General features: G+C 42.1%; 1 protein-coding gene across 3 annotated transcripts in view; it reads right to left on the bottom strand.

The window, feature by feature from the left end:
• MYOF (myoferlin) overlaps positions 1-16,958 on the bottom strand; it is a 142,265-nt gene that overhangs the window by 96,652 nt on the left and 28,655 nt on the right. For all 3 annotated transcript variants that reach the window (XR_005380428.1, XM_038578205.1, XM_038578204.1), the window contains exons 4-5: positions 8,348-8,456; positions 5,811-5,898 (exon numbers count right to left, since the gene is read on the bottom strand). Coding sequence is in view for 2 of the 3 variants with exons in the window: in XM_038578205.1 (XP_038434133.1) it covers positions 5,811-5,898; positions 8,348-8,456 (197 nt within the window). In the remaining variant the exon portion in view is untranslated. The remainder of the gene's footprint in view (positions 1-5,810; positions 5,899-8,347; positions 8,457-16,958) is intronic.

A 16,958-nucleotide genomic window follows, 5' to 3' on the forward strand; every position in this document is an offset into this window, starting at 1 on the left:
GCCAACACTGACCTGTCTCCTTTCTGAATGTCAGTAACCCTTTATGTGACTATGAAAAGATGCTTCAAATCCTATGTCATCAGGAAATACAAATTATTATTTTTTTAAAGATTTTATTTATTTATTCATGAGAGAGAGGCAGACAGGCAGAGGGAGGAGCAGGCTCCATGCAGGGAGCCTGAGGTGGGACTCGATCCTGGGTCTCCAGGATCACGCCCTAGGCTGAAGGCGGTGCTAAACCACTGAGTCACCTGGGCTGCCCAGGAAATACAAATTAAAACAATGAGATACCACTATACAAATTAGGATGACCAAAATCTGGAAGACTAATAACATCAAATGCTGGTGAGGATGTGGAGCAACAGGAACTCTCATACATTACTGGTAGGTATGCAAAGTGGTATAGCCACTTTTAAGACTGTTTAGCAGCTTCTTACAACATTAAAGGTATTCTTTCCATGTGATCCAGCAATCACGCTCCTTGGTATTTACCCAAAGAGGTTGAAAATGTATATTCATACAAAATCCATACATGGATGTTTATAGGAGCTTTATTCATAATTGCCAAACATGAAAGAAACCAAGATGTCTTTCAGGAGGTGAATGAATAAATAACTGTGGTATATCCAGACAATGGAATATTATTCAGTGCTTAAAGAGTAAGCTATCAAATCATGAATAGACATGGGAAAATCTTAAATGCATATTACTAACTCAAAGTCAGTCTGAAAAGACTGCATACTATATGATTCCAACTCAAGGACATTCTGGATAAGGCAAAACTATGGAGACAATAAAAGGATCAGGAGTCACCAAAGTTGGGTGGGGGATGAATATGCAAAGCACAGAAGATTTTAGGGCAGTGAAAGTACTCTGTATGAAACTAAACTGATAGATATATGTCATGATACATTTGTCCAAACCCTAGAATATATGCCACCAAGAATGAACCAAGAATGAACTCTAAGGGAAACTATGGACTTTGGGTAATTACGATGTGTCAACATAGGTTCATCCTTTGTAAAATGTGTACCATTCTGATGAGTGACACTGATGATGGAGAAGGCTACACATGTGCAGGGGCAGGGAGTGTATCTGAAATCTGTTATCTTCCTCTCAATATTATGGCAAACCTAAAACCTCTCTAAAAGAAAACAAAGTCCTTAAATACACACAATGCACACACAAGTCCCTCAGGTATCCAACTCCTGGGACCTATAGTCAAACTAGTTTCTTCACTTTCCAGGGACGAATTTTCCTGAAAATCTTCACTTTTATGTTCTATCATTAAGATTTCAAAGTTCTTCCATGCAGGACTTATTATATGAATGGCAATCTTTAAAATCAGTATTGGTAATCATGAATAGTGGTTATCTCTGGAGGGAGGGACTGTGGAAGATTTGCACTTTCTGTGTTTTATATTTCTGTAATGTCTACATTTTTACAAGCTAGCATTGCTTTTGGACTCAAAAAGATCAATGAGTTAAAAAAATTTTTAATTTGTAAAGACCTATATAAATTAGAGGAAGCAGACTCATTGCTTTGACATAGAATGGTAAAGTTTTTTAAAGAGCCAATTGAAAAGAAAAAGAAAATAAATAAAAAAATAATAAATAATAAATAATAAATAAAAAGAGAAAAGAAAAAGAAAACAAATTTTGGGCCAGATGTTCTGCTTAGGTTATTGAAGTATACGATGGCAGGAGGTGTGGCTATCTTGCTCTTATTTCTCTGCCTCATATTTGTTGGTCTTTTCTTCCCCCAAGTCTGTAAATTGTTGGTTTTTTTGGGTTTTTTTTCCTAGCATCTTCCCTAGTACGGAGTTGTAGTAAGTACCCAAAGAAATCTTTGCTTAGTTGAATTGAATTGTCTTATTAAGACAAAAAATAAAAAAAAAAAGGTTTTCTCTCTTGAAACATCCAAATAACCCAGGATGTTGAAGGATTTTTTTAAATACCGAAGAAGAGATTCTTTCAGCTGGATTATGAAGCCGACATTCAGAATGTCACTCTTGACCCAGCTTTGGTGAATAGTCATCTAATAAAGCAAAGATAATACTTCTAGGTCAAAGAACTCTGTTCTTCTTCTTTTTTTTTTTTTTTAAGATTTTATTTATTTACTCATGAGAGATACACACAGAGAGAAGCAGAGACACAGGCAGAGGGAGAAGCAGGCTCCATGCAGGAAGCGTGACGCGGGACTTGATCCCGGGTCTCCAGGATCACGACCTGGGCTGAAGGTGGCGCTAAACCGCTGAGCCACCCGGGCTGCCCTGTTCATTTTTTAAGTAACAAAATTTCATTTTTGTCATCTCACACTTAAAAATGAACTTTCCCTGCAGACACAGCTCATTTCCTGGCTAGCACCTGTTAACACTCTTTGTTTGAAATCCAAATAAAAGGAGCTCAGGTTCTTTTCCTATCTCCACCCAGCAGTATCAGGGATTCTAGAGAACTTCTGAGAAAGACCTTGGCCAACTGCCACTGCAGAGCCTGCTGGGAGTGTTTCCTAAGAGAATGGGTAAACTCCCAGTCCAGGAACACTGCTGGAGCATTAGTGCTACCAAGACAATCCAGAAGGTGAGGAGCAGGAGCCTCAAGCAGAGGGACCTTAGATGGCAAGGATTCTCTCCTCACTGGATTTAAAGTTCAGAGCTTTTCTCATTTCTAAGGAGGCAGCCTTTGCTCCAGGGAAATCATATGGTCTCTGAGCATGCCCTATCCGTGGTCCATCTCAGAGGATGGGATTTTCCCGTACACTCTCAAATAGTTCGATGAATTGCTTATTCTCAAAGTCTCTCTGGTCTACTAGGACACAACTTTTTTCTTTTCCTTTTTTAAAAAAGATATTTACAAATAAGCATTAAGTATCGCAATGTGACTTTGAGCCAAATCAGATCATTCATTCTTTTCCAACAGCTCTGATATTTAGAGGAAACAATTTGAATGTTCATACAGAGTGTTCCACCCAACTGAGCTCATGACTACACGTCAACTAGAATTGTTTTTGTAAAAACAGTAATAATAATAATAACAATGGCCACCATTTAGGTAACACTTACTGTATACTAGGCACTGAGCTAAGTGCTTTATATGTCTTATCTCATTTAATCCTTGTGACAACTTTCTGATCTAGGTGCCACTATTATCTCCACTTTATGGTAAAGAAAACTGAGATTAAGAGAGAAGCGATTAAGAGAGGCTAAGTGATTTATCCAAGGCTACATGGCAGATTAACAACAGATACAGAATCCAACCTGGCCAGTCTGACCCCAAAGCCCTTGCTCTTATAAAGTCAAACTTTCACGATAATAAAAAAAGTTTTTTTTCTCTAAAACTTAGACTAAATATGCCTGGAGAGCAGGAGCTGTACCCTAAAGCATTTATCACCCAGCACTGCAGTATCTAGTGTTAGGTCGAGAAACCCAGCAACTACTTTCTTTATTTCATAAATATTAAAGAAATGGTGTGGCACCAGTTTACTGTAAACTGTAAGTTTACTCCTTTGCTTGAATGATCCACAGTATTATCTTTTCCCTAAAGGCCTGCCTGAATTGGTAACACAAAAGGGCTCATTTAACATTTTGGCTCTTGAAATGGAATGAACATAATGAAACTGCCGTTTATCTTCCAGTATACCCGGATAAGAGCATCCTCCCAGCAGTCATGCCCATCTATAACCTTAGAACGTGACATTATTTGGAAATAGGGTCTTTGTGGATGGGATCAAGCAAAGATGAGACCACACTGGATGAAGGTAGGCTAATCCAACCACTGGGATCCTTACAAAAAGTAAGAAATTTGGACATACCCAGGGACCATGCCCTGAGATGACAGAGGAAGAGATTGGAGTGGTGAATCTGCAAGCCAAGGAACAGCAAAGATTACCAGTAACCACCAGAAGCTAGGACAGAGGCCTAGAACAAATTTTCCCTTGGGGTCTCCAGAAGGAACCAGTCCAGTCAGCATCTTGATTTTTAGCCTCCAGAACTGTGAGGGAATCAATTTCTATTGTTCAAGCCAGCCAGCTTATGGGGCTTTATTACAGCAACTCTAGAAAACTGATAAACAGGATCTGGCTAGGAAAAATGGCAGTGTGAGAAAAGGTAAGCAGATCCTTCCAATTCAGAGGCAATGCCAGATATCCTGCCAGTTGGGGTTGCCTTTTGCAGGCCAGAAAGTACCTACTGTCCTTCTCAGGCTAACATAAATCCTGGTGACAGCAGGCTTTGGAGAGGGGGTGAGAAAGAAAAGGGTAGGACCAGTCAGTTCAGCTCCCCCGATAATGTGCTATTCCAGACTGGACTGTTTCCTCTGGGTTTCATTTGTCATTACTGCTGTGGCAGCAAAGGGAGCCATGGACATTTTTGGGCCATTGCAGGGTTTTTGTAGGGCTGAGCATGTCTGAGCACCATACAACATGCCCATGGTGGTACATAGAGGTGCTGCTGATGCACTGGGGCTATGTCAGTTCTAATTATCCCCAAGGGAGAAGGGACCAGATGACCCATGTTAAACACGTACAAGTACCTGGTCAAGAAGTGAGCCAGAACCTCAGTAACGGGCCACCTCGGGGTGTGGGTGAGCAGGGACAGTGGTTGGGGTCAGGCAGGAGGGATATGGCACTGTAGGTGTTGAGTAAACCCCATGGGCTGCCAGAGAGCTGAGTTCAGAACCAAGAGAACTGATGGGCACCTGTGTGGCTCAGTGGTTGAGCATCTACCTTTGGCTCAGGTTGTGATCCTGGGGTCCTGGGATCAAGTGCCGCATCAGGCTCCCTACAGGGAATCTGCTTCTCTCTCTGCCTGTGTCTCTCCCTCTTTCTCTGTGTATCTCTCATGAACAAATGAATAAATAAAAGTTAAAAAAAAAAAAAAAAAAAGAACCAAGAGAAATGAAAAGACAGGTCCCGAGGAGCCAAGGCTGGCAGGAACAAGTGCCCAAGTGCTCTCCCAGGAAGAACTTCAAGACAGCTGGTAAGTATGGCAAGAAAAGGGACTCCTTTTTTCCTGGGGCCCATGCCAGGGCTGGGGAAACAGGAGCATTTGGCTAGGCATCTTCGGGAAGAGGAAGGGACAGAGACACTTTTTACATCACATCACCTTGGAAAAACCGCTAAGAGGAGGTCAAACTTGCCTGCATAAAAGGCCTAATCGTCTTGTAGACTTCCTTCCCCCTGAGGCCCAAAGCCTTCCCCAGAGCCAGCAGTCGCCTCTAGAGCAGCACCCAATGCCCTGAAGAACCAACAATCCGCGTCAGAGAAAAGGGAGCAGGAGGTGAGTCATGCTGAGGGAAACGATTCCTTAAAGGACCAAGGGGCTATTCAGGGGCTGGGATCGAGTTAAAGCCAAGGGAGAGAAAGAGGCCCAACCCATGGGCACCAGCCATAAGACTGGTAACTGAGAGCACAGCCTGCTGATCACACATTTAGGAAGTGAAAAGACCCATGAAAAGAGCAGAGGTCACTCTTGGAGCTTAACAACCAGGGGCATTCCAACCAGGGGTAGAAGCTACAAACCTGAAGCAAAGCCTTGCTTAGCAGTTTCCACTAGAGCTTGTGAGTTGGACGGGCCCACTGTGAGGCTGGCCAGTAAGGGGCTGTCTCACCCTCCTCCTCTCCCCTGAAGGGCATTTCACAAACAACTGTAATGTCCCAGTTTGGGGCAGCCCTACCTATCCCATGGGGCCCTGTCCAGGTGAGCAGGGCACTATAGACAGTACAATGACAAAGAAAGCTTTCTTGGAGACTCCTTCTGTGTCTTTAACAGACTACCCCTGGCATAGGTGGGGCCTTCCAAAGGGTCAGCTTACCTTCTGTGACTGACACACTGGTCCCACTGGGGTCATTTGGATGTGGAGCAGAAGGTGGATCATAGCCAATCACCAAGTCAATGGTGGCCTGGGTAGAAATAATTCATTGCAGGCAGAATCAGTGTAGGGTAGCAGATTCAATGCAAACAAAATCAGCAGGAGTAAAAAGTCCTGGAAGGGGTGAGCAGGCGGATGGGAAAGTGAGAAGAGAAGGAGAGAAGGATCACACATGCTCCATTGTTTCTATCTTCCCTCTGGAGAGCCAGGCTGGCAGGAAAGCCTGGGAAAAAAGGAATTACCTGTTATAGGTTGGCAAGTGTACCATTGCTAACAGGCAATCTCACAAATTGGAGCAAAGTTGTGCCAAGCAAGCATGAACTTGTAATTAGCCTTCATCCTAGACTTGAGATGGCCTCCAATCACAGAGGCTCATTTTACATGGTTGAGTTAGTTGTGTGCACACTGACTTCTTTATTCATTGCTGAAATTTATTTTCATTTTTTTCTTCTCTCTCTAAAAACAACTTGAGTGACTAACAAAAATTATATAACAATGTGATTCATAAAATAGAATAAAAGAGAATCAAGTCTGATTAAAGAGAAAACAAATATGCAAATCATGAGGTTCAAGATAACTGCATCTTGGGTAAAATGTGACTCCAAGATAGCTAGGAACCAAGGCAAAAAGGAGAACAGAAAATATTATGTAACTTTCATTTTCAGAAAGGAAGAAACATATTAGTTCCTTACAGAAAATAAAGTTTTTACCATTTTTAAAACCTGAGATAAATTTCTCACATGGAGGATTAATTTAGGGCAGGGTTTCCTATACTTAAGTATTTCATGAACCTATAAAATTTCAAAAAGTTTGCTAGGGAGCATCAACATAGGGACACTAACCCAAGCCGATAACTATTAGCTACTGTTATGATAATTTCACAAAAGAAATGAATCTTAACAGCAAAAATGAGGAAGGACAAACCTCAGAATAAAGAGAATCCTTTGCAAATATGGATGGTGCATGTACACACACCCACACACCTGCACATACATACCCAAGTTACCAGTTAAAATACAGACATAACATTTAGGACATAGTCATACTGAAAAATTATTCATTGTTTATCTGAAATTCAAATTTAAATGGGCATCCCATACTTCCAGCTGCCATTTTTGCTACATGTGGTCAACTCTAGTATGTGCACGCATGTGCGCATGCACCCAGCATATTGCCTTTATTTTTTCTCATCTGTCTGTTTGTCAGTGAATACTCTTTCATGGGTCAGCACATTCTGTGTTCAACTTAGGAACTACAGAGCTGGGAGACACTGAACAAAACAATAAATGAGACCCCCCCCCCCCCAACAACAGTTTTGTGACAAATAAAGAATCATAAGAGCAGCATCCCACAGCAGCATCCCACGGCTACCTATGCTGAAGACCCAGGCCACAACCTGAAGGTTGAATGCAAGGAGCACTGAGGGGCTTGACTGCTAACCTTAAGTGAAGAATCAAACTTTCAAAACTTAGAAAAGGACACGGATGCCTCAGGATCAGTGATTTCCTGATAACATCAGGATTCCTAGAAGTGCTCCAGTTCTATGTGTGCTTGCTTCTGTGCTTAAAAAACGAAACCCAAACCAGCCAGAAGCACCACTGACTGGTATCATCTTTCCTAAGTATGATTTCTCTCAGCCAGATTTTGGAAAAATAGATGACAGACGACACTGAGTTTACGTTTTAGGATTTAGAATGTCGGTTCACAGTAAACCTTTAAGTTTTAGAGTATAGACCAACAAAATCAACATTCTGAAAAGGCTTTGAGAAGCCTAGCCTGTATTCTTGCCTATAGGGTTGGCCTATTTTAGTGTAAAATTTTCTCCTTTTGCCCAGGCTCCCAAGGAAAGTAAATTGATTGGAAAATAAAGATGTTAAAGGTTAATGGAGCAAGTGTGGTAGCTTTATGAGCACTGTTAGCAAGCAAATGAAATCTGAGCACTATGAGCTTTGAATCCATTTATTTCTTTTAAGTGCACTCGAGAAAGAGAGTTCTGGGCTTATATCAGACAATATTAGTATGTACTTATTTAGAGAGGCTGCCAGTGCAATGATAAACATCATGATATTCACATCTGATGTTCCAAAGTAATATTAATGAAACACCTTCTACAGAATGTCTCAGAGAGTGTCTGATACAGAGAGCTATGCTCACCACACAAATGTAAACACCCAAGTGGTATTCACAGAGCTATACCAAGAGAGGGTCCCACTCACTCTATAGCATTCTGTCAAAGAAAATCAAGTTTATCTAATCTATGAGTTCTGTGATTGCAAGTATAGGATAAGGCCATATCATTTGCAAGTAGATCTGTTATCTCAAAACCAGCAGTGGTGTGTGGGTGTGGATGTGTCTGTGCATGGTGAGCTGATTATAATTTCACACTCTTCTTTTTTTTTTTTTAATTTCACACTCTTCTTAATGAAATTTTGGTTACTTATCTCCCTTCAAAGTCATTCAACAAGAGAGAATGTGCTCACCCCAGTATCTTGCCCCTTTTCGCTGAGCAGGGAGATGAGTTTGTACGGCAGTGATCTGCTCTGGTCACCAGTCAGGTCCTTCAGGGCTACAGTGGCCGTGCCAATTAATCTGCAGGTGAAACAAGAAAGCACACAGTAACCTAAGTGAGAGGCGTGCTTCTACTTTCTCAGCAGACCTCCTAATTCCCCTCCTATTCGTCTGCTCTCATTAAAATCACTCATAGTGAAATAAATTTGGGGAATTTGGGCAGTAAACATCACTTTTCCATAGCAGGTAGTCATTTTGAGAGTCTTCCTATGGTGCCTATGAAATTTCAAGTCATGAATGAGGTAGTCACCATAAATGGGTGACAAAGACTGAATAGCACCCTTCAGAATCCAAGAGAGAAAAGTAGGACAAAATTCAGACATTCCTCTGAAATGTAAATGTAAAAAGACCCATCCGCCATGGCCCACTGTAAAAATGTCCTCCCCAGGGAGACCTGCTGCAAATAAGTTGCTAGTTTACTGATGAGGCCAACTTACTAACCTGCATACTCTGGAGCAGAATTCAGAAGTTGGATGTGCGTAATCCTCCCTGTTCCTGGACCCCGAGGGATTATGTTCAGTCTCTACTACTTACCCATCCACCTCTCAGTGCACATAACCGAAAGGTACAGAAGCTTCCATATGTCTCTACCCACCACTGTTCACAGTAAACCTTTAAGTTTTAGAGTATAGACCAGGCCCCCTACAGGTAGGGATTGTTGCCTTTTCTGTTCAATACTCTCACCCCAGTGCTTGGAACATAGATCTTTTATTCATAGTTATTTACTGAATGAAGGAAAGAATAAATAAATCTACATACACTAAGAATGAACACCCAAAATGTTTTTGTAGTTGGGGAATGTGATCAAAGAAATTTATGGAACACACAACCCCTGACAGTTAGTGAATATAAAAATGTAACCTACAAAATATAGTTTGTAAATTAGCGATTATAACACACAACACAGAATGAGATTGGATGAATTGAAGAAGTTCCCTTTGTGAAATCCAGTTGAAAAACAAAGAAAGCTCAGAGGTGTGCTCTCAGTATGGACACTGGAAAAAAGAAACAGGAAGAATTTAAAAATATTATTTACTTATACTTTGCCTACATTTGCAGTGACTGATGCAAATAAATGGCAGACATGATAGCATGAATATAATTAGCATAAAAATAGAAAACTAAGCATCAAATCCTCAAAGTGATAGAAGAATTCCTTATATCAAAAAACACAGGGTAAAGAAACCATGGTTGAGCATAAGACATAACTCTGGGCTTTTGGGCAAAAGTAATATCAATGTGTGAACATCATTTGTGAGCTGACATATATCCATATTCTCCTCTCTCCCTCGGGCCTCAGAAATGGAAGTGAATTATAGAAATGGGGTCAGTCACTCAACCACATACATCCACTGGCTCGACAGTATGAATAAGGGACTTCACTTTCTGTGAATAGGCCTATTAGACTGTACAAGATCAGAAAATTGCTATGGTACCCTGTCTCACCCAATCCACCCAATGGCATGAAGCATTGCACATGGCTTCTTGGAAGAATACATGTTCTTGGACAGAACACCACATAAGAAGCTCAACGACCACGATGGATTCTCATCTCTTCTAATATCGCAAATAGAGTCAGCTATTGGCAATGGAAAAGAAATTCTGCCTCTAGATGGTTAAGAGTGAATATTTCAGCCCTTTTAGGTCAATACAGGAATTAGGTCTTTCAGTTGATGCTGAGAATTGATAGAACTTCTTAGTTTATAGAGTAATAGAGTAATTTCTCAGTTGAGTATGTTCACTAAGTTTGCTAGATTTTTAGAAACTGAGTATATTTTCTCCTCACTTGGATTTTAATTCCTCTGACATATTGAGGACAAGAGTCTACACATAACTCCATCGCCACCAGATGAAACAAGTACACCTCCCACACAAAGTGAGAGTCCTTGGCAAAATCTCTTCCACATCTCCGTCAGCCCCACATGATATGAGCCTGATGAGAATTTCTTCCCAAGTTTTAAAAATAGCATAGAAAGCCATGAGGTTGACTAATTGAGTTTTTAGGATGAAATGTGAAAACTACAATTTTAAAAGTCATCTGACTGGTATTAAATGTCTAAATGAGGTACCTGTCTTGAAAGACATGGAAACACACTGGATTTTATTCCTCACAGTTCCATGATTCATAATCTACCTGTACAATTAAAATAATAACATTGTACATTTGGACATGCACAGATTTGCTTTTGCTGAGGCCAAGATGACCTGAAACTCTATCAGCAGGAACTAATTCTTAGGAGAAAATAAAATATAGCACACTGGGACAATACTGAGAGGGCTGGCCTGCAGTTGGAGCAGTATTTCTCAACCTTGGCACTACTGACATTTTGAACTTGACAATTCTTTGTTCTGGGGGGCTGCCCTGTGCTTTGTCAGATGTTCAACAGCATCCTTGGCCTCAACCCCCGGGCATCTCTGGACCCTGCCAATGGTGCCCTAGTGGGCAAAATCACCTCAGGTTGAAAAACACTGGGGTAGACAATTTCTGTTCTTGCCCTAACTCAGTGTCCCAACTTCCTTCAAGTCGTAACCACCAAGTCACCCAACTCTCTGAGCCCACTTCGTTGTCTGCAAATAAGTGGCGTGAAGTAAATCATTTCTCAGACCCTTAGCTATTAAAGTCTGTGGCTAGGCTTGTACATGTGATATTTTCTACAGATATCTATGTAGAAAACTATCTCATGTTAAATATTTCTTTCTCTTAAAATTCTTGTTCATTGATTTAGGAAAAATATACCCTAAAATATGTCCATGTTGGACAATCCAGAACATATTGGCCTATGTTCTTGTGGTCAAGCTTAAATTCATACGGTGTCAGGGGAAAGGTTAGGCCAATAACAGAACTATGGAACACCAGGTAAGACAGGAGGGAGTGGAGCCTTGTGCTAACTGGAGAGGTAGCCTTGTGCTAACTGGAACAAAGCCCACCCACTGGCCCTTCATGGCCATGAATGGCTCTACATCCTCTGTTCTGACTCAACCACTACGTGTAGATTTCCCTTCCCCCTAAGAGGCTGAGAGACAGTGATGACAGAGAGTGGACGAGGAATGGAGTAAAATAAAAACAGCCTATTATAAACTCACACTTCAATTCCTTCTTTCAGAAACTCTAGCCCCATTTCTTACAATTTGTTTGTTTTCATCATAAAATTCTGATGCTTTTGTGTTTGTATGTGGGAGAGGTGGCTTAACAGAAAACTTCACTTTCTTCTTTTCTGAAGTAAAGACAATGTGTTAACATGAAAGCCTGGGAAGATTTTAATCCCCCCAAATATTTTTAACAGCTAGGCTGAGTTGAAATAAAATGCCAACAGTAACAACTTCTAAACTTTCATTGTGAATTGGAGACAGCGCCCCCTATAGGCAAGTCTGAGCTCCGCAGGACTCCGAGGGCCGGCCAGCCTGGTGTGGGCTGCTTTCTGTGATGTTGCCTCGCTACAGATTACTGTGAGAGGCTGGGAAATGATGACCTGACCTCCTACACAGGGGACAAGAGCAGTGCAGCCGGACCACAAGCCAGCTTCCTTTAAAGGAGGTGACACTAAACCAAAAGCCCTTTTTCATTCCTATTGCTAACACTATAAATATGCTAACAAATTACAGTGTGACAGTAGTGCGCACAGTTTGCCCTGAATTTGCATGGAAAAATAAGAGTCTCCCTGTGGACTTCAGCCAACACTAAAACAGATGGACCACGTCTCAAAAGGAAACTTTACAGTGGAAGAATCTCAGGGCCCTTTAGCTTTGTTTGCAGAATTAATAAGCTGCAGATATATTCTGAAGTGAAGAAAAAGCCAGTCTTGTTCTTATCCCTTACAGTTCTTGAATCTCTAGATAGTCTTGAGTTGGGTCTGTGACATGAAAGTAATTCTAAGCAGTGGAATTGAAAACTCGTCAACTTCGTCAGGCAAGGGTTGGTTAAGAACTTCTCTAACTTGTTAAAACAAAGTCTAGTATGTTTAAAAAAGAGAAAAGGGAAATGTTCTCCCTATTAGCATAGACCCAAACAGCCACATGCCACTGTGGTGAGTAAGGGCTTTGCTGGCTGAGTTCATGAGAGCTCACATATATCAAGTTGTTCTGTGCAGCAGGGACACAGCCCACATGGATTACTGGAGGAGGGTTTACTGGAAATTCCTTTGTGAAGGAAAGGAAAAATACATTGGACTCTGGAAAGTAAATCACATGCACTGTTTCTGCCCCTAGAGACTGCAGCGTGTCTCAACTTTCCATCCTCTATGAGGGCATAACAATCCCCAACTGGGCTGAGGACAGATACTTCTCCAAGCTGCTCCCAGGTCCCCTGTAGAAAACCTGAAAGGGTCAGTCATGTCCACCCTTTGAAGCACTGGGCTCTCAGCCAGCTGAGCTTTGTCATTTCAACCAGGCCAGAGTGGTCTTGGGGTTCCCTGGCTGGGCCCCATCACCTACCCCTACACTTATTCCCCAGGGCCTGTATCTGTCAAACTCCTCCCCACCCCACCCCCACTCATACCCCCAGCTGAGCCCAAAGATGGGAGAGGCAGGCTTATACCTTGCTTACAACCAGATGGGTGGGAAAAGCTGGGGCAATCATGACAGCAAGTCCTATCACAGGAAGCTGTGGATAAGCAAAAAACCCCTCAAAGGGCATCTTCTGGGTCTCCCAGTGAAGAACCCTCCTGAGTCTCCCAAGCAGCCCACCTGGCCCTTTGGATTAGCTCATACACCGTGGTTCCCCAGAACTCCCTGCAGCAGAATCACCAGGGCAGTTACAGATTCTCAGGACTCAGAGTCAGACTGTGTGTTAGTTCATTCTTATACCCAGGAAGTTTGAGAAACAATGGTCTAAAACCAGTGATTCTAAGTGGGAGCAAGAAAAGTAGAGGGATGGGTGGAGGGTGGGTCAGGGCAGGAAAGGCAGTTGGCAAAGCTAGATCTGGAGGGAGGGAGACATGTACGGTTTTTATATTTTTTTTTTTATTTTTTATTTTTTTTCATGTATGGTTTTTAAAAGTACCTTCAATATGATAACACACATTCACATTTGATAATTGGGCACAGAAATCCAATTATTTAATAGAACAAAGTAGTAAGCAAAACTTGAATAAAATCCACTCAGCAAGCCTAGTTATCTGTACTTTTCCTGTGGCTTTCCCTCCTTACTCCATACCAGGATTGTCAGAGAGCCTTGGGGCCTTTGTCCTGTTCATCAAATGTAGAAACACTGGTCCAAGATGTGACTCCCAAACCTGGCTGTGTATCAGCCCCCCTCTGGGGCTGGGCTGTGTTCTGTACTTTTCACAAACTCCATTCCTGGGTTTTGGAATCACTGACCTGGTCTGGGGCTGTGGCAGGTTTTTTTAGGATTCAGGGCTGGCAACAACTCCCTTTTTTCCAGTCCCTCCCAACCCTGCTGCCTGTGGCAAATGGCGTCACTTTAACCAGAGAAGGAACTGAGTGGAAGCCAAAGCCTCTGCAACAAAAGCTCTCTGGATCAGTGAGGCATCTTGGCCAGAGTCAGTCACTTTGTGGCTGCAAGGAGGTCAGCTAGCCTAATTTCTGGCATGCAGGCTTTGCTCAATAATTAGCTCTGGAATAAATGACTGTAACCTGCTATATTGTTATTTTCACCTAACCAATTCTCCTGTTCACTCAGTCCTCAAAGCTCTGAATCTGTGCTTGCCTGTTTTAACACTGTAGGGGAATACCCAGGCTCTGCCTCTGTCTAATTCCCCCAGCCATTAGAATCAAGGTAGTAGCTTTCATGTATTCACTCATTCATTCACTCATTTATTTACTCATCAAGTACTTGGACCTAACAAGTAAAGGAGACAGAATAACAGTGATTGAGAACTTGGAGCTATGCAGCGCTGACTAATGCAGACTCCTCCTCATACTAGAGGCCGTATACAGGTTGTTTACTTCTCTGAGTCTCAGTTTCCTCGTCTGTAAAGTGGGGATTATAGCAGCTACTACCTAACAGTATTGTAAGGATGGTGCAGTAAGTGCTTAACAGTCATTTTTTTTTTTAATTTCAGACACTACTCTAGTAAAGGGGATCCAAAAGAAGCATGTGATGCCAGCCCAGTACTTACAGGGAAAGCTGGTATGAACTCAAGCCTAAATCACAGGAAAGTGGGATATCTATGCAGGGATATGGGTAGGCAGGCAGGAATGAACAGATGAGAACCCTTTTAACTACCCACATCCATTTCTGTGCAATCACTGTGCAAAGTTCTTAAAACCAGCCCTTTCTACACAAAACAGCTCCCTCCCCAACCTCAATGCTGTGCATACCAAGAGTTTCTCTGGAAAACAGTTTTTATTTTCAGAATTAGACCAGAAGTAAACTTCAGCTATAGCTGAATTCTCATAAGATCCAATTAATGGAATCTGAATAAAGTTTTTAAGGCCAGAGTTTTCATAAGATAGATATTCCACTATAAAACAGACTCCAAAATAATTCCTTATGCAAAAACCCTACCTAACCAGTACACACATATACATATGCACATATGCACACATACACACACACACACACACACACCTCTCATCATTTTCTCCTCTTTTTCCCCTGCTTTATTTTTCTTCATCGTTACTGATCACCATCTGATATGTTCCCTCCTCTCAGATATAAACCTGATAAAAGGCATGGAGTACTCCCAATGCCTAGAGCAATGTCTGGCACGCATAGGCATTAGTAATTATTTGTCGAATGAATACATTAATTGATACGTCACTGAAGATAGTCCAATAACCTGGCAAATGACTTACAAATTGTAAAGCTTCCTCTCCTAAGAGATGGTCCTCCAAGTGCAATTAGAGGATAATTATAGCTCTTGTCATTATGAAATGCCTTTCTCTTTCAAGTCTCTCTAGGTGTCTTTCTCCAGGGCTGTGGTCCCCCTTTACTTACTCATGAGATGTTAAGGGATGCCCGCAGGACTGTGGCAGCTACTTAGCAGGCCTCCCCAAATACGGGGGCTCAGCCTTAGCACCCGGAGTCAGCCAGCCCAAGCCAGTTTTGATCTTTTCATAGTTTTGCCACTCTATTGATAGATAATATGGAACTAAAGACAACCGAACTAAGAACTCCTTTCCACAGTAACTCTGGCTTCTGGTTTAGATGTCCACACAGTCTGAGAAGTTGCGTCAGTTAGAAAGCCCGCCTCAGCCCATGGGTTGTCCATCCCTCCTCACCAACTACAGGGGAAGAAAGCAAGGTGGTGGCTCCACCTAAACAAATCTCACTATCATGTGTACATGTGGTGATGTGAGAAGTGAGCCTCATTGCTAGGAGAAATAAAAGTATAAAAAGACTGAAGACAAGGTCTTCTATATACCAGGAAATGAAAATTTCTCATAAGCCATACCATACTTCTCCACTAAATTAATTCCATTCCAAACCACATTCTCTGTTTTCTCTAATAAAAAACGAAAACAAAACCTCCAAAAAACCCCACAAACCTTTACTCAGGGAGTTCGTATATTTTGCAACCCAAGCTTGTCTCTTTTCCTTTTCTAATTCTGTATCCCCAGGTCCCACTTTGTGTGCAGGCGTGTGTGTAGCTCTAGACTCCCATCTGCAGTCCCCAACCCTGGGAGACAACTGGGACCTGCCTGACTTCCCTCTCCTTGAACTGCAGCCTGGGAATGCTCTCTAGGCATTAAGTTGGGCACTCAAAAAGCTCATTTCATTGACCTCCCCTTTCTCGGCTGTCATTATCCTATGCTGCTGGTGTTCAATATCTGAAACCATGGTTACATATGTTTTATCTTGTTTTTTGGTGCAGCAGGTGAGTGAGTACATCTAGTCCCTGTTGTATTATTTTAATGCAAGCAAATATCCAAACTATGATCACTTTAAGGACTGGAGGGGTTAAGTCACTTGCCTAAGGTCCCCACTAGTCACCAGGAGAGCTGAGTCTCTAAGCAGTCTCTGGCTCCCGAATCTCAGCTTCCAAGCATTATGATCTGCTGCCTCCCTGTGAGCTCAGGGGTAAGCCCCACATCTCTCTACAAAAAGGCAGCAGCTTTGGCACAGGCATGCGTTTCCCTTGTGCTCTGACTCCTTTATGTTCTGACTTCTTTGCAGCTTAACTGAAGTTGGAACCAGAGGGCTGTCCAGAGAGCTGGGCTGGATGGACAGTCTACACCAATGGCCCATTACTAGTGGGCCAACTATCCAATGCAAGATACTTTAGGTTTCATTCATATATTTGTATCATAAACTTTTTTAAAAAATATTTTATTTATTTATTCATGAGAGACACAGAGAGGCAGAGACACAGACAGAGGGAGACACAAGCTCCCTGCAGGGAGCCCTATGTGGAACTCAATCTCAGGATTCTATCAAAGGCAGATGCTCAACCACTGAGCCACCCAGGCATCCCTGATATCATAAACTTACTTGTTAATTCATTCAAAAAACACTTACTGAAAGCTTATTATGTGCTAGGCACTGTACTAAGCATTGGTGTTATAGTGGCAAACAAGATAGATGTGGAGCTTATAGTAGGGGAAGGGGAAGGCCAAGTGAGT

The sequence above is a fragment of the Canis lupus genome, chromosome 28 (genome assembly GCF_011100685.1).
Source record: "Canis lupus familiaris isolate Mischka breed German Shepherd chromosome 28, alternate assembly UU_Cfam_GSD_1.0, whole genome shotgun sequence".
Taxonomy (NCBI): domain Eukaryota; kingdom Metazoa; phylum Chordata; class Mammalia; order Carnivora; family Canidae; genus Canis; species Canis lupus.